Raw genomic sequence first — 18,662 nt, forward strand, 5'->3', positions numbered from 1 at the left:
CTCACAGAGTCCTCCTGAAGCCACATCCCTGACATCCCTATCTTGGTGCTGCCATCTCTTCCCAAGTCACTATTGTGTCATCCTGCCCTGTTTTCCTTTCCACGGAGTAGTCTCTCGCTCAACCATGCTCTATTCTTGCCCACACCGAACACCTTCTCAAACGCAACCTGTCCAACACAACAAATCCAAAGTCTTCTTTTCTTCTTATTAAAACAAAAACAAAGAAACCAAAGAAGGTGGTGGTATACATCTTTAATTCCAACACCCAGGAGGCAGAGGCAGGAAGGAGTATCTCTGTGAGTTTGAGGCAGCCTGGTCTACAGAGCAAGTTCCAGGACAGCCAATATGCTACATAAAAAAAACAAAACAAAAAACAAAACAAAAAAACAAAAAAAAAAAAAACCCTTTCTCAAAAGACAAACAAACCCCCAAACCCCCAAACCACCACCACCACCACCTCCACCCAAAGTTTCATGCAGTCTAGGTGGGCGTCAAACTCATGCTCTTCCTAACTCCATTTCCAAAGGTGCTGGCATTACAGGTATGTATGTTTTCTAGTGCACCTCTGTGAACTGCCTTGTCTGTACTTTTGTCTCCATTCACTTCTCTTCCCTCAGTTTTCTGCTCCCTGTATCCTAATACTCAGGACTGATTTTGGAAACATACAGTCACCTAAGATTATTTTTAGGTGACCCTCCCTCCCTCTCTCCCTCCCTCCCTGACTCTTTCTAGGCAGGGTCTTACTGTGTATCCTCGAGTATCCTGGAACTTGCTCTGTAGAGCAGGCTGACCTTGAACTCAGAGTCTGTCTGTCTCGGCCTAGTTCTGGGACTAAAGACATGAGCCACCACGCCCACCTCTTATAGGAGTCCTTTTAGTCTCCTGCCTTCATATTGCCCTCTATTCCATACTTAGAAAATTCTCACTTCAAAATGCAGCTCAAATGTCTATTCTCGTGGTAAGCCCAGTATGCAAGTACACCCCTCTTCCCTTACTTAGTCAGTGTTTGAATAATCCTTACACCCTCTGAAATTTATTCAATATGACCTTGCATTATAGATTGTATCTGCTACTATAAAATAAGAATTGGAACTTAAAACATGTCTAAGCTAGGTGTGGTACTCAGAAGATTAAGGAAGGAGAATTCTAAGTTTGAAGTCTGCCTGGGAAATTTAGTGAGATCTTATCTCAAAATAAATGAGAAGGGGTTGGGGATGTCATCTCAATGATTGAGCACTTACATAGCACTTGTAAGACCCTGGGTTTAAATCTATGGAACTAGACATTAAGGGAGGGAAAGAAGGAGAGAAAAAGGAATGAAAAACAAATACTTTATCTACATGTTCTCTGTTCCTAGAAGCCTTGCCCCCAACTCCCAACATATGGAATACCTGCAGAGTATCTGCTTGGAAAACAGTTCATGCTTCAGGGAGCATAACTTAGAGATTGATCATTCTTCTACTTCCTCCTCCTCCTCCTCCTCCACCACCACCACCACCACCACCACCACCACCACCACCACCACCACCACCACCACCACCACCACCACCACAGGTAGTTAGTCCCAGGAAGAGCTAGTAGATCCCAGGCAAGCAGGGAAGCTGGACTTCCTGAGGCCAAGTCTACAAACCAACCATATTACAGCAAGCTTACTGCTATCCAATTAGCTCTTCAATCCAAAGTTTTGAGCTAGAGCCAGAAATCTGATATAAACAATGCATTAGAGGCTATAGACAAGGGGTTGGGTCATCTGTTGGTAGGACAAAATGTCAGGTAGGTGCACCCTAAAAACAGCGAGCAAGGTAACGCTAGAAAAGCAAGGGAGAGAGCTAGTTTCTAGAGTCTCACTCAGCGGTACACAGAGCTCCTAAAGGCCTTGACGCAGCTTTGCTCTCTCCTTAAGTGTGGGCCTTGTCTTTATGTACTATATAGGATGGTGGGGACTGATGCACACCTTGACCTGTGAAGAGAATTATAGAAGCTGGTACCCTATTTTCTCCATATCTCATTTATCCTTGTTCTGGGTACCTTTAAATCATATAACTTCTATTATTTAAACTGTCCCAAAAAAGGTGGTTTACTGAAATGTGTATTTAAATGTGAATTAAGCTATATAAGACATTTCATATGAATAAATTAATAAATCAGAGAAATTACTGAAAGAAATACTTGTCTTAATTTGGGGATCAGAAATCAAGGGTCTTGTCTGCCCTAAATCTTCAAAGAAAGTGAGTAAAGTAGTATTTGGACAGGTTATGGAAACAGCATGGAGGAAAAGAGCTGTCCTAGAGGAGTTAGAGATGTTGGTCAGCTACAAGAGAACCTTAAGGCAGACAACAGCCAGGAGTCTGCTTGGTCAGTCCTGTGCTCTTAATACCTCACTGTGCCTCAGGTACCACAGCAGAGCCTAAGCAGTCAGGCAGGCTGTAGGGGTGGGGATGCGAAGTTGTGGGACAACCTCAAGGCTAGGCTGTAGACTGAAATCTAAATCCCTGAAGGACTGGAGTCTATGAACTTCAACTTCCTCATCCTAAACAAGTACAATGGCACCTAGGCTACCATTAGCTGTGAGAGAATCAGTAATATAAAGCTGCCTACAACTGATACCAAGATGACTTGTCCCTTGAGTCCCTTAAGGTTAGAATTTAGATTTTTGTTTTTATCAGATATACCATCCTACTAATCTAGATAAACACTTAAAGCAATAGCCCAGCACTCTGCCAGTCTGACTGCATGGCACTTACTCGCCATCCTCGCTTTGTGGGAGAGGGACTTGCTGTACCACCTAGTCTATCCATTTAGAACCTATGACTGGCTGACAACACAAAGCTAGTATGTGACAGGGTAAGGGTTACAATTTAGGTCTGTGGGACTTAATGCTCCTCCTTTGGAGGCTAGGCAGCCTTGCCTCACACGGAGGATGGCGGTTTGGTTATTCTGGACAGCCTTCCCAGTCAGCGCTCTCACCTGTGCAGTTCTTCATCAGAGGGTGAGTACTTGGCAGTGACATCGGCCAGCTCCCCAAAGATCTGCTTGCTGTAAACAGTGAGGGACGAGAGCAGGATTAGCTCCTGCCATGTAGAGCTCAGGAGACACGTGTAATCCTTGATTGAGAGCTCACAGAAAAAAGGCAGCTTCTTGATCCAGGCAATCTGCCTAAAGAGCAACTCATCAGCCAGGCGGCAAAGCAGAGCAAACAGTTCTGCCTGTGTCACAGCATACCTGGGGAAGGGACAGGACAGAGTCACTTCTATCAGCCAGAGAGTGAGGCTAGGAGCACAGGAGAGGGTATTCCTTGGTAGTAGGCCTCTTGCCCTTGACCACAAATTTCCAGTTTCACTCAACTTCTTATAAAGGGGTAGGGTTGAGGCCAGCAAAAAACTGAGGTGGAGAAGTGGAGAGGGCACAGTGAGGTGATCTGGTGAGAAGAGGCTGCTGAGGGGAAAGAGGGCTTAGAAACTTCTGGAATTATGAGGAAATATCACTCTTAATGGTGGTGTTCTCTGATGTTTCAAGCCTTAGAAGAAAATTCTTACTCATTCCTGTTCTAATTTTAGCAATGTAAACTTCAATGGGTTGAGTCTGGAGCATACTCAGTATAAGGAACAACACCTACATATGAAGGAAAACAGAAACAAAACCCAAAGCCAAACATGCCCAAGGGCCAGAGGCAGAAGAAAAGCTGAGGAGAACAGAGGCATTTCAGAAGCCTTTCCTGTTCTCACTGTGCCCCCTGGTGGTGATGGTCCAGGAACCAGAATTGCTCAGCCTTTCCTATAAACTACTTTAGCCCAAGGTGAGGTCTCTGAGTCTCATTTTCATTCTTCTCAAGGTCCATGGTGGTCCCTTGTTACCCTCTTCCTCATACATTTACGTCTCCTCTTCTGAAACTGGAGCCTAGTTTAAGAGCTCAGGATACCCAACCTCTGGGAGGCATTAGATTAAGATTCTAGCAACCCATGTTTTCTACTCAAGTAGAACTAAATGCAGACTGAGATGTCTTCCACATATTCAGGCCTACACCAGAGACTGTCAGTCATGTGCCATTGGTTACTCATGGTCCTGTTGGCTAGGGATATAGACAGGTCAAAACCAGTTAGGGGTTGAATGATTTAAAAACCCTAGGCCTGATATAGAGCCTAATTTTGTGCCAGAAGGCACAAGAGCAAATATTCCAGAGCTTGGTTTACTTAGACCCAATGAGAAATGAAGGCCCTGCTATCTCAATTTCACAGGAACTGAAAAGTAACCTGACTTCTCTGAGAAAATATTACTAAGGAAACATGAAGGACCAAAGCCTTCAGTGATAAAGCTGGGACACAACTGATGCATGGTAGGGACATTTTGAGACTACAAGGGGCCAAATAGGGCAGAATTCACTCACCCATCTTCGATCAACATAGGTGTGCCCAATGGCTCCAGGTCTTCAGCTGACATCAGCTGATGAATCAGACTGTAGGACTGAGGATCCAGGCTTCGAGCTTGTGGGGGCAAAAGTGGTGAATGGCCGGAATAGCTAAAAAGCTGTGGTATGTATTGATAATGTGGAGGCACCGACATCCCCATGTACTGATCCCTAAATGCCATGAATCCATTTAGTTCCACAGACCTACTGGAGAGAAAAGCTTCATATCAGGAAAAGCCATGGCAGGTTGAATACCTGCTCAAAGAGAGTAAGTTGGAGATGAGTTGTTCTCTGGTCATGAAGTCTGTAAATAATCAAGGTATAGGACGAATCAAAGGTTACATACATGTCTACGCTATTAAATTCCACCTACGAGACAAGAATTCTGTGTGGGCTTACCATGTGACCAGCAGAATAGGGGGTATAAATAACTATGAATTGGATGAAGCTTTGTACTGATGTCACACCTAACACCTTGCTCATGCTAGGCAGGTGCTCTGCTACTGTGCTATATACTAGTCCTCTTTTAGCATAATTTGGGACAGGGTCTCACTAAGTTGGAGGGCTAACCTTGAACTTACACTGTAGCTCAGGAGCCTTAGCCGCCTAGATAGCTGGACAGTAGATCTTCATCACAAGGCCCAGCTTTGAAGAATTTTTAATATATACTAGTAATTTATGGTGACAAAAATGTATGCTTTTATTGTTGCTTTACTGTTAGGAAAACAATGGCATAGGACAGGCTAAGTGGACTTAATTAGTCTAAAACCCTAATCTAGTATCAAGCACGAAGTATATCCTGAGGTCCGTAAGTCCCTAACTATTAAAAAAGAAAGAACAGGGATACGACTGAATGGAATAGAAAACTCTAGTTGCCTCTGAAGAAGATTGTTCCCTGTTTCATCTCCTTTGGAGAAACCGCCATTTTTCCAATTAGCTATAAAAAATATTTACACATGTGCAAGAGTGAGTGAATGCCACAATGCACGTGTGAAAGGACAACTATGGGAGTTTTCGTCTTCCACCATGTGGGCTCTGGGTTGTCTCAGGTAGTCAGGCTTGGAGCAGGCGCCTTTACTTGATGAACCATCTTACCAGCCCGTTGCTAATTAACATTTTAAAAATCATTTAGCTTTCCTGGATTTATCTCCTATAACTGAGTTTGGCAAACTGCACCTATAGGCCAGATCTAGCCCAGGACCTATTTTTGGTAAATTTAAAGTTTTACTTGAATAAAGCCATACTCACTGCTTTATATAGGGTGTGTGCTGTCCTGCTTCTGAGCCACTAAAGCAGAGGTGGGGAGCTGAGACCCAGGCCAGGCTTACAAAGTCTAAATACTAACTATATGACTTTTAACATTTTTATTATTTATTTATTTGTTTGTTTGGAGACCAGCTCTATGAAGCCCTATCTGTCCTGAAATGACCTTTTTAAAAGAGAGAATTTCTTTCCTTTATCATTTGTGTATGTGTTTGTGCATGTTGTGTGTAGGCCTGAAGTTGACATCAAATGTCTTTCTCAACCTCTCTCCACCTTATGCTTCTGACACAGGGTCTAACAGGACCTGGAGCATACTGATTCAGCTAAGTTAGCTAGCCAGTGAGCCCCGGTGATCCTCCTGTTTCTCTAGTATCGTGGAGACAAAAATCCATTTGTTCCTCACACACCTAGCTTTTATGCGGGTGCTGGAGATTGAACTTAGGGGCCTCACATTTGCAGATCAATCACTTTACCAACTGAGCTATCTCTATAGGCTCTATCTATTCTGTGATAGTTTACTTATTTATGTATGAGTGCTCTGTCTGCATGTTTTGTTTGCATGCTAGGAGAGGTCACTGGATTCCATTACAGATGGTTATTAGCTACCAATGTGGTTGCTGGCAACTGAACTCAGGACCAGTGGAAGAGCAGCCAGTGCTGTTAACTTTTCAGTCATTCTGTAGTCCCCTACTGTGACAGTTCATGAAAAAAAAATCTGTTAAATTTTGTCTTATATGAAAGATTTCTGAGGTAAGGAGCCCTTCCAAGATAGCTCAAAGCTATACTTATAACTATTAGCTAACTTAAGAAAGCATGATTGCCTCAAGAGGCTTTAATCTTTAATTCCACAATAACAACTCTGGCAAGTCAGAAAAACTGTAACTCAGTTCAACAGTCTATCGAAATGTTACTGCTAAATGAAGTGGACATGCACAGAAATGGCATTTAGAAGTCTGCAAAAGAGATGGCTGATGTTTTATTTTGGTCTTTGTTAAAGACCTGATCCTACACCATTTTGAGCCTGAGGGCACAAGGGCAGGAAGGCTGAGGCAGTCAGGCAGAGGAGTACTCTACCAGCAGTTCTTTGGAGGATTACTCATTGTATGGGACCTAGATAATGATACTGGGTTTGCTTTTAGCTCACCTGGATGACAGTGTGGAGCCTGGTGAGGGCTGGTTGCTCTCTGAAGCCCTGTTCCCAGGGGAACTGTGGTCGCTATCACCATGGTTGCTCCAGTGATTGGCTTCTTCCTCAAACTCCTGTCCAGACATGATTCTTTCAATTTCTTCTTCTGATATCTTTGACAAGAAATGAATACATGTTAGCTTTGGGGCCACAGATCCCTTCTGTTCTCTTTTAGGAATCAGAGTTTATACTCAAGGTCTCTCATAATCTTCAGACTCCATTGGATATGCCCAGTATATCTGGACACGATCTAGGAACCACGGTTTATTACTACTTTCCTCTTGGCCATTTACTTTACCTTCAAGCCACTTTTGAGTCTTTACTTTCCTAACTGAAACTCCATTTTCAATGACAATCTCCTACCTGCCCAACCCAATAATAAGTATTCTCTCCTTTGTGAAATTATCTACTGTTATTTACCCACTCATAATTATGTGGATTCTGAGAAAGGAAGTACAGTATTGTGGTTAATGGTGTAAATTCTGGAGGCAGACCTATATTCAAATCCAGAATATACCACTTGTAGTACAACCTTGGGGAAGTTACTGAATTATCTGAAGCTAAGTACCTCCATCTGTTTGGTAGATGGAACAAAAGCCCTACCTCTTTTGATTCTTGTGAGGATTAATCAAATCAGATACTTAGAAAGGAGCCTAACAAGAGTAACAACTCTGGAAGCACTGAGAATCACAATATCATCATTTCTGGGTTGTTGTTTCTTTTGAAAGAGGGTCTTGTTACAGTGCCCAAGTTTGGCTTAAATTCCTAGAGTCAAGCAGTCTTTCTGCTTTAGTCTTCAAAGTAGCTCAGACTATAGGTGTGTGTCACGATAGATACTGGGCTGTCATTATTATAGAACACTTATAGTAACATATTACAAAACACCCTCTGTAATACTTAAGACCACAATAGGACCTAGAAAAGAAGTACTCAATACATGGATATTGAGTAAGTAAGTGTTTATTTACTAAGTACTGATATGTACTTTCATATGGATTTTTTTTTTTAAAGAAAGATATCCCCAAGTCTATTAAATAAAACTTGAGGAATCATGCCTTACATTAAAGTCATATTGTATGCCTAGATGTGGTCAGGGGTATGAGGAAGGAATACAAATGTTAGTAATCAATCCGGTACTCCATAGAGAACAAATTATCTTTGATAGTTTCTAACCTAGGGCTGAGGCCTATCTGGTCACAGTCAATACAGCAAAGTACTAAGGAAGAGGAGTCAGAGGAATTTTTATATGTTGTTTCTACGGAAACCTCAAAGGCCATTTTCTCCCAGACCTGTCTGGCTCAAACTTGTATGCTTATCTGCACTAGCAGTCTCTGAGAAAACCATGAACTGTTATGATCATAAACAGAAGCTTTTAGAAATCTAAGCTAGTAGGACCAGTGAGAGGGCTCAGCAGGTAACAGCGCTTGCCATGCAAGCCTGAGGACTTGAGTTCCATGCCTAGAACCTATAGAAAGGTGGAAGGGGAGATCAGACTCCACAAAGCTGTCCTCTAACCTCCAACAATAAATTATGAATTATGCTTAAAAAACACACACATCATACATGTGAGCATGTATGGGCACACACGTGTAAAAACATACATAGAAATAATAAAAGTTTTTAAAAAAGAACCAAATGTTAATGAGACTAGAGGGCAGAAGGATTTAACTAGTAGATAAACAAAGGAGTTGGTCTGAAATCATTTGGTGTATACATTAAAATGGAGTAATTGTTTCTGAAAATTAAGTCATAAATACAACATAAAAAACAAACCATGAAATCACTGCAGCCTGACTGATGGTGGTGACAAGAACAGAGCTTGAAGGGCATGAGACAGACTGGCTGGGTGCAAAGAGCTGACCCGTGAAGACAGTTTACTCCAGCTGGGAGTTGGACACTGCTCTCCTATAACCCCATGGTGCAGGACTGTGTGCAATCACAGATACACCGACAACATGGAGGGCAGAACTTGTTGGGAATGCTTAACCTGGTTCAGACTTCATTTGTTATTTCCCAGTTAGATGCTTCTGGGCAAGTCAAGTCCCACAAGCTGTCTGTGTTTCAGTTTATCTGCTGCAAAAGAGGTAATATTCTTTTGTAGCTCATGGCTATCACACTGCAGCTAGAACAAAGAAGTATGCAGGTCTAAGTCAGACAGATTTGGAAGTTAACCCAAGATAAAGTTATAAAATATGACACAAAATATTTTTTCAATAAAATGAAAACCCCATCTCTCCTTTATTGAGAATAGCTAAACATAAGCTGGGCATAATGCACACACCTTTAACTCCAGCACTCAGAGGGCAGAGGCAGGTGGACCCAGTTGAGAACTTACAGATCACTGCTCTAACACATCATTAATAAATAGGGAGAACAAAACAGTATGTCCAGTATAAAAACCAAACGCAGCAGCAAATGAAATGGTTTTTATGAGCATTGGTATCTCAGTTCTGAAAGAAACAGTTTATTCTTCTATGAGCTAAGAGTCCCCTGGCAGAGCGGACTTACACAGCACTAAGAATGCATCAGGTGCTACTAGAGCTGTGACCCTTTAATACAGTTCCTTATGTTGTGGTGACCCAACCATAACATTAGTTTCACTGCTACTTTATAACTGTAATAATTTTGCTACTATTATAAGTTATAATGTAAATATCTGTGTTTTCTGATGGTTGTAGGTGACCCCTGTGAAAGGGTGGTACTAGAGGATCTTTTTTTTCATTGTGAAAATATTTAAGAATTTTCCACAGTAGATGATCTATTACACCTAAATATGAAAAGAATGACTAGGGTCAGACATTAAAGATCCAAAGCTAGTGTCAGATGTTGAATATTGAAAGATTTTCCTCTAAACTCGAGAGCAAAATAAAGGTGCCCACCTCAGTACTCTTATTCAATGGAATATTGGAAATTGCAGCCCAAGCAATTAAATAAGAAAAAGAAATGCAAGGCATCTAAACAGAAAGAAGTTAATTATCTGTGTTCACAGAGGATGTGAAGTAGAAATTTCTTAAGATCCTATAAATTCAACAAAGTTGTAAAATACACAATCAACCAATTATTTTGCCATATGCTATCAATAAACAATCTAAAGAAATTTTTAAGAAAATAATTCCACATAGAATAGCATACAAATGTAACAAAAAAGTTATAAGAGGATAAAAGACCTACAGAGTAAAAAACATAAAAATGCCACTGTCACAAGTTACATACGAACATATTTGTGGACAACTTAAAACTAAAATTTAAAAAGCATCCTAAAATCAATATGCAAAAAGACTCCAAGCAGCCAGGATAATCTTAAAGGATAATGCAGCTGGAGACTACACACTTCCTGGTTTAAAGCATACTTCAGAGCTACAGTACTCAAACATGGTAGCACAGATTTATACCTCAATAAACTACACTCACAAGTATATGGTCAAATGATATTCAACAAAGGCACAGGACTACACAGTAGGGAAAGAATAATCTCTTCAACTAACAGTGCCAGGCAAACAGCAGTTACATGTATGCAGGCAGGAGTAAAAAAGGAAAAAGAGAGCCTTCTTGTCTTATACTACACACAAAGATCAACTCAAAGTTTATTAAATGTAAGGTCTGAAACTGTAAAATTCCTGGAAGAAAACAGAAGAAAAACCTTTTAAGGATGGTCTTGGGAACAATTTCATGGATGAGACATCAAAAGCCCAGAAGCTGGTGAGATGGCTCAGCGGTTAAGAGATCCTGAGTTCAATTCCCAGCAACCACATGGTGGCTTACAACCACCTATAGGGAGATCTGATGCCCTCTGCAGGCAGGCAGATGAATATGCAGCAGAGCACTCATATATTAAATAAATAAAAAAAAAAAAAAGACATCAAAACTCAGGCAACAAAAGCAAAACTAGAGAAGCTGGACTGTGCCCAAGCTCCTGCACAGCCAACAGTCAACCCTTGAAAGGCAGTCTGTGCAACCAGAAGTAAGGAGCCAGCATCTGCAAGAATGGTGAATTCAACAAATAGAGCTTTTAGTCCTGCAAGATGAAATAACTCCAATCCACTGGGCACAGAGTTAAAGACACTGATATAAAAATTAAGAGAGCACAATGAGTAAAGTGTTTGCTGTGCAAGTAAGAGAGTATGACTTCAGATCCCCAATACCCACAGAAAAGCCAGGTGTAGTGATGTGTGCCTGTAATCTTAGTGCAGGTGCATGCCTGGGCTCTGGTCAGGCAGTGTAACGGCAATAGCAGGCTCGAGGTTTAGTGAAAGACCTTGTCTCAAAAATAAGGCAGTGAAGTAAATAAAGACATCTCAAACTCAACATCTGTCCTCCACAAGTGCCTACATGGATGACAGCACCCCCTCCACGCATGTAATACACACACACACACCAGAGAGAGAGAGAGAGAGAGAGAGAGAGAGAGAGAGAGAGAGAGAGAAGGAGGGAGGGGGGAGGGAGGGAGGGGAAGAGGGGGAGAGAGAGAGACGCAAGCAATCACAAGTTGTTTTTAGTATAGACTTAAATAAATTAATTTTCAAGAGATAAATAACAGGCATAAAATGCTTGATTAAGCAAATCAAAACAGTAAAGTTAGAAGTTTTATACAAATATGCACACCCTGGTTTTAGTGCATTGTGTATATTCCCACAGCAGGAAATTTCCCATGTGTCAGTACATATCCCTGGGTTCTTGTCTTTCATTTGTTTATACTTAACTGAAGAAATTCTATTAATTTTCTTATGAATTATTTCTTGGTTCTGTTTCCCACTTCTGATCTATGCTCACTGTCCTACTTCAAACTATTACCTGTATCTCTTTGAATATATGTATCTCTCTGCAAATCCATCTTAAACCATTCCCAAAGTATTTTTTTCTGAAATGCAAATCTCTATATGACACTCTCCCTTATTTGCAAAAGTGATTGATTCTTGGCACACAGCAAAAATTCACAAAACTGATCCCAGCTCTTCATGTGCTTGGGAATTCATTTGATGAGTGCATCATAAAATATATCCAATTCCCTTAAGTCAGGAGGCTCTTCTGCTAGCAAGTAAGAACAGGAAGTGCAGGCTGGTCCCACAAATGATTTACTTAGGAGACATGGTAAAGACAGTTGAGGTCATTCTTTAGAGAACTGATCGAAGTTCAAGGACTCTGCCTTATTTGCTGCCACTCTACATGTGTGCAATGCTCCAGTTTCATTGAATTCCTCTGTGATTCTGTAAGGATCTTTGGGTCATTTCAGTCCATTCTCTTTAGCTTTGATAAACCTTGCTTAGATTCTTAACACACCTACTTCTTCCTTCCCCTTCAAGAATCACTTCAAAAGCACCTTAAGGAACCATTTCCTCAGTGTTTCCAGTCTCCAAAGGAAGCTTTCCTGGGCATCTTCTTTTAGCTCTCATTGTACCTTGGTATCTATCTACTATCTGTCCCTCTCATTAGACTGAGCCCACAGTATATAGAGCAGCAGAGTAGGAACTTGGTAGATACCTATGGGACAGACTGGAATATTATTATTCCTATTTTACAACTAAGAACATGAACAACAAGGTGATTTTTGCTGATTTCTGGCAGGCTAAGTTACCTATAACTTTAAGTGATGGTTCAAAGTGGAAGAATAACTTTTTGAATGGTTTAGAATCAGAATTGAATTCATTGCCTATGAAATTTTAGGAAAGATTGAGAGGTCATAAGAAGAGCTTGAATCCATTAACTCCAACAGTTAAAACTTTAAAAGTGGGGGATGGCGAGATGGCTCTGTGGTTAAGAGCACTGAATGCTCTTCTAGAGGACCCAGGTACAATTCCCAGCACCCACATGAAAGCTCTGTCTGTAATTCCAAAATCTGGTACCCTCACCCAGACATGCTTGCAGGCAAAACACCAATGCACATTATTAAAAAAAAAAAAAGACTTTAAAAGTGTTTTCACATTCAGATTATAAAAGCAGTTTTAACCGAAGTGAAAGCAAACATGGCAGAGGAGAAGATCAAAGTAAACATTGACAGGAGCATTTGCATTACCAAGCTTCTAGAACCCACTAAGAGAGAGAGGGTACAGGACTTACCTGGACTGGTCCAATACTCTTGTTCCGGCCTCCAGGCATGCCATCTTCCCTGATAGCTATAAGAAAACATAAGACAGTTAGAAGCACACTCAAGGTTGTTTATGAACAAAATGAAAACTTATCTGTTCCAGCACTTGGTAGGCAGAGGCAGACTGATTTCTGTGCCTTCTAGGCTAGCCTACATAGTGAGTTCCAGGACAGCCAGAGTCATATAGTTAGACCCTGTTTCAAAACCAACCAACCAACCAACCAACCAACCAACCAACCAACCACACATACATACATACACGTGGCTAAATGTAAAATGTAGTAAGTAGTGAAACTAAGATTTCAAGACAGGCTTTTCTAGACCCATAGTGTACTTTATTACTGTCGTTGCCCCATAAGCAGCAGATACTTTTGGGTCCCCAAGGCTTAACTAGATGTATATTATATATACTGTACACATTCAAGATATTCAGCAAAAATGCTGACATTGTTAACAAGTCCCAATTACAAATATCCCTCCAGAATATGGCATATCTTAAGACCGAGGGACATTTTACAGGGAGTTTTAGTGGGAGAAGTGAACAATACCTACATTATAGTATAAAATATATTTTATTCTCTTCCTAAGTTGAACTTAAAGGATCATGACAAGGTTTTTGATTTATTTATTTCATATTACTGTGTTTCTGGGACTTGAACCCAGCAGTTCATACATGTGAAGAAGCACTCTGCTATTCAGGTAGATGCCCAGCCCTGGAGAACATGGCTTTTAATTTTTACTTTTTATTAGTTGGAACATTGGCCTCACTAATTCCTCCTTACAAAAGCAGGAAGTTGAAGCTGAAGGAACTCACACACACACACACACACACACACACACACACACACACACCCCTGGTGCCCATGGAGGTCAGAAGAGGCATCAGATCCTCAGGAACCAGAGTTAGAGATGGTTGTATTCATCATGTGGATACTGGGAACTACCTGGGTCCTCTGGAAGTGTAGCATGTGCTTTTAACCATTGAGCTGTTTATCCAGCCCCCAAATGATACTTAGGTGGGGGGTTGTTATTATTTTATGAATATAGGGGTCTTGCCTGCATATATGTTTGTGTACTAAGTGTACCAGGTGCCCAGGGAAGCTGGCAAAGGGTGCTAGATACCCTGGGACCAGAGTTTCAGACAAACAGAACAATATCAACAATGATTACTACTATTATTATCATTGTTTTGTTTTTTTATTAATCAATCAATCAATTAAAAATTTAAAGATAGCCAGGCAGTGGTGACACATGCCTTTAATCCCAGCACTTGGGAGGCAGAGACAGGCGGATTTCTGAGTTCAAGGCCAGCCTGGTCTACAGAGTGAGTTCCAGGACAGCCAGGGCTACACAGAGAAACCTGTCTGGAAAAACCAAAAAAATAAAATAAAATAAAATAAATAAAAATTAAAGATAATCTTGTGTAAACAGATAAATACAGACAGGCTGTGAACTTGCTTTGTAGACCAGGTTGGCCAAAAATGCCTAGAGATCTGCCTGTCTCTGCCTCCCAAGTGCTGGGATTAAAGGAGAACACCTTATATATAGTGAGTGTGAACTATGGCTGAGGCTGACCTGGAACTCCTTTTTGGTATCTCCTCCTATGTGTGGCATTATAGGCAAGGCATGTATCACTATGTTTTGTATCACTTAATGGAGGTTCTTAATATGGAGGCACAACACAGGGAAAGGCTTCAGAAAAAGACAACTTTTGAACTGAATTTTAAAGGAGGACTTAGGAAGGTAGAAAAAGATTGCTTCAAGTTTAATAAAGAGTGAACTGAAATGTTGGGAGCCGACTTTTAGCAGAAAGCAGCTATCAGCTTTGCAGCCATCTTGAGCCATATACCCTGATATGAGACTTAGATTATAATAGCCTACAACAGCTGAGCACACTCTGATAACATCTTGCTTTAGATACCCAGGACTTTCCTTGGGTGTGTGAGATTAAAGGTGTGTGAGATTAAAGGTGTGTGACTTAAGAGTGTGATTTAGAAATCAGATCTAGAGACAAGACCTAAGGGCATGACTTAAAGGCACGACTTACAGGCATGGCTTAGAAGTGAGACATATAAAAGCCAGAGATTCAGACACTAGGAGGAGGAGTAGACATTAGACACTCGGAAGAGGACAATTTGGAATAACAGAGATTGAATACAACTAGGAACTAGGAGGAGTACAACTAGGAACTAGGAACTAGGAACTCAAGACTTGGGACTTGGACTAGGAAGAGAGACTGAAGAATAAACGGGATTGAAACACACTCTGTCTGGTCTCCATTCTTCGAGTCCGTCCTCTCTCTCTCTCTCTTGCTGAACCCTGACCTGCGGACCGGAGCGGCAGCTTGGGCCAGGATACAGTGGCCGCTAAGCGCGGAGTGGAGAGGGCCTCAACATTTTAGGCCGCCCAAAGTGGGCCAGCCTAGGCCCCAACATTTTTTAGGCCAGTGCAGTTCTCAACACTGAAAGTCTCAACAGGAGGTAGTGGTGCTCTCCCTTAATCCTTGCAAGTAGGAAGCAGAGACAGGCCTCTAGGAGTTTGAGGCCAACTCGGTCTAAAAAGTGAGCTCCAAGACAGTCAAGGGTACAAAGAGTGACATTTTGTCTTGAAAAAAATAAAAATAAATAAGTAGAAAGAGAGAGGGAGGGAGGGAGGGAGGGAGGGAAAAGGGAGGAAGGAAGGAAGGAAGGAAGGAAGGAAGGAAGGAAGGAAGGAAAGAAGGGAGGGAGGGAGGGAGGGAGGGAGGGAGGGAGGGAGGGAGGGAGGGTGGTACTGAAAGGCTCAAAGCCAAATGGTTAAATCAGGAGAAAGCATCCAGGGAAGATGGGTTATATGTGGGAAGAATAGTGAGTAATGAGGCCAGAGAGACCAAATATGGGGAGATCCTAGGAAGCCAAGGCTGTCAGGTCATGTGGAGTATAGCTATGAGCCTGGAGACAGGCAGCAATGCAGGGGAGTGATATGGCCCACTGCAGCATTTCTCACAAACTGTGATGAGGGCTTGAAGGAAGCAGTACTAGCAACAACCACCAAAGGTAAACTAACCTACCATGTGAAAACAAGTCTGGCTAAGTAACCTTGGGGTGGGGGTGTTGCCTCAAAAGGTGAGCGCTCCAAATATGACCGTTTCTGTATCAATGAAAGGCTAACAGGAATTGCATTTTCTTTCAAGTAGACATTCTTGGTGTGCTCAAAGACTATACACTTCTGAACAGACAAGTATGGGTCTAAATCCTGCAGTTCTGTATAATTATGGTCAAATTTCTTCATTCCTCTGAATCTGGGTTATTAACAGCAAAGGGAATATTGGTTCTTGTCATCTTATATCCAACAGTGTGGCTAAAAGCTGGTAGATAAAGTAGGCTCACAGTAACCATTCCTTATCAGTCTCTTTACTATGGGCACAGGGGCTAAATAAACCAAGATTCTCTTTTCAACTTTGCAAGAGTATTAATACTGTCATCTGTATAAGGGACAACAGATCCTATTAAATTTGAAGAACATACATAGCCTATATTGAAAATAAATGTACACTAACTGTTGCCCAGAACTGCTCTTTCAACCTAATTTCAAGTTTTAAAAATCTTTAAAATACTTTCCTCATCTTTCAGGGTCAATGGCAATACTGAAATACTCCCAATTTCAATAATGACATCTCACATGTTAACCTTTAACTCCCAGCTATAGAAGGAGGGCTTATTATCACTGGCAGATAGAACTGTGGACATACTTCAGAAGACATCTCATACTCGCTGTTCTGAAGGTGAGGAAAGACTTTGCAAACCTTACTGTTGTTTAAAGGACCACTCATCTCAGACTTTAATAAGTACACATGATACTGTGTGTTAAAATACTATTATCTTGGGCAAAACCCAAGATTAGTCCATTCTCACTGAGACTCAGAGAAATAAAGCAACAGAGATATAGAAACTCAACAGCAGAATCAGCCCTAGAATCTAGGCTTCTCCCCAGTTTTACTTTCTATACTACAAGTGTCTTATAGTAGAAATATAAGAATTTTAGATGGTATATAAACTGTTAACTATACATTTATTCTATTGTGTATTAAAATACTTAGTTGTAGTGGCTCATGCCTTTAATCCCAGCACACAGGAAGCAGAAACAGGCAGATCTCTAAGATCAAGGCTAGCCTTGTCTATAGAGTGAGTTCCAAGATAGCCAGGACTACTTATAGAAATTCTGTCTTGAACACCACCCCCTCAAAAAAAAAAAAAAGCTGGTTTAAAAAAGAATATAAAGTTAACAATAATACTCGTTAATCAGAGATTAATCTGTCAAGATAGCATGAAACTGCCTTTGTCTTTGTTAAAATAAAACCTACTTCAAAGCCTATAATACACTGTCAGACAGTCTTTCATTAGCTCTTACAACTCCCCATGCATTTCTCAGATGAGGTAACCAGGCAGACACCTGCTCAGAGCTGCACAGGGAAAAATGACAGCTGGAACTTCAATCTAATTCTTAAGTGCTTATTCTTATTCTTTATTTTATTATTTTTTTCTTTATAGTTTGTTGGGATGGGGTCTCATGTAGCCCAAGCTTGCCTCAAGCTAACTATAGCTGAGGCTAACCCTGAATTCCCAATCGTACCAACACACAGAGCTCAGTGTTACAGGAGAGCCTCTCCTGAGGTTCCAGTCCTAGCCTATGAAAACAGAGCTGCAGCGTTTCTTTATCTGCACAGAAGCAGCATGCACACTTTTCCTACACTGGACTTCACATGTCATTCTTCAACCAGAAAATGGAGCCTACACCAAATCCTTGTTCAACAACTGTTGGTGGATTTTAATAGTCTAGCGGCTAAGTCTGAACTTGTCAGATTGTCAAGATCCTCTGTGATCTGTTTCCTGGGAGATTTCCAATCCTGATTTCTTAACATAAATGGGACATCTTTAACTACAGAGCCCTTTATACAAGTGACATCATCTCACTCTACTGATTCAAGTTAATACCAGCAATAGTGCAACAAATATATCAAATGCTTTTGCTATGTTTGATATAAACTAAGGATGTAACATCACTTCTATGACATTCCTGCCCAAAATATGTAACGTGAAGGAATTAACAAACTCAAATTGAAGACTAATCCATAAATCACCGACTTGATTTAAAAATCAACAATGTTATTAAAGACAAAGAAAATGAATAACTATTTGAAATAAAGGCCATAATAGACATTAAAAATTTTTTTTTAAAAGGGTCAAAGGGCTGGAGAGATGGCTGAGTGGTTAAGAGCACTGACTGCTCTTCCAGAGGTCCTGAGTTCAATTCTCAGCAACCACATGGTGGCTCACAACCATCTGTAATGGGATTTGATTCCCTCTTCTGGTGTGTCTGAAGACAGGACAGATATATATATATATATATATATATATATATATATATATATATATATATATATAAAATCAATCAATCAATCAATTAATCAGTCAGCAAATCTTTTTTTTTTTTTTTTTTTTAAATACAATGTGTGATCCTAGACTGGCTTTTAGGTCAGAAAAAAAAATTAAAATTGGTATACATAACACACAAAAAAGTAACAAATTGAAGTTACTTTTTATATTAAAATGTTATGTTTATTATATGAGAATGTGTTTGTGTGCACATGTAGGAATGCATGTGCCATGGTATACATATGAAGGTCAGAGGACAACTTGTGGGAGTTGGTTCTCTCCTACATATGGTGGGATCTGGGAATTGAACAT

General features: G+C 40.8%; 1 protein-coding gene across 16 annotated transcripts in view; it reads right to left on the bottom strand.

The window, feature by feature from the left end:
- Positions 1-18,662, bottom strand: part of Nr6a1 (nuclear receptor subfamily 6 group A member 1) — a 191,343-nt gene that overhangs the window by 13,011 nt on the left and 159,670 nt on the right. For 13 of the 16 annotated variants that reach the window (XR_013108561.1, XR_013108562.1, XR_013108558.1 and 10 more), the window contains 4 exons: positions 12,909-12,964; positions 6,813-6,967; positions 4,385-4,612; positions 2,968-3,222 (listed from right to left, as the gene is read on the bottom strand). Coding sequence is in view for 10 of the 16 variants with exons in the window: in XM_076928679.1 (XP_076784794.1) it covers positions 2,968-3,222; positions 4,385-4,612; positions 6,813-6,967; positions 12,909-12,964 (694 nt within the window). In the remaining 6 variants the exon portion in view is untranslated. The remainder of the gene's footprint in view (positions 1-2,967; positions 3,223-4,384; positions 4,613-6,812; positions 6,968-12,908; positions 12,965-18,662) is intronic. The other 3 variants (XR_013108563.1, XM_076928681.1, XM_076928677.1) reach the window with 1 other exon arrangement.

The sequence above is a fragment of the Arvicanthis niloticus genome, chromosome 2 (assembly GCF_011762505.2).
Source record: "Arvicanthis niloticus isolate mArvNil1 chromosome 2, mArvNil1.pat.X, whole genome shotgun sequence".
NCBI classification, from domain to species: Eukaryota; Metazoa; Chordata; class Mammalia; order Rodentia; family Muridae; genus Arvicanthis; species Arvicanthis niloticus.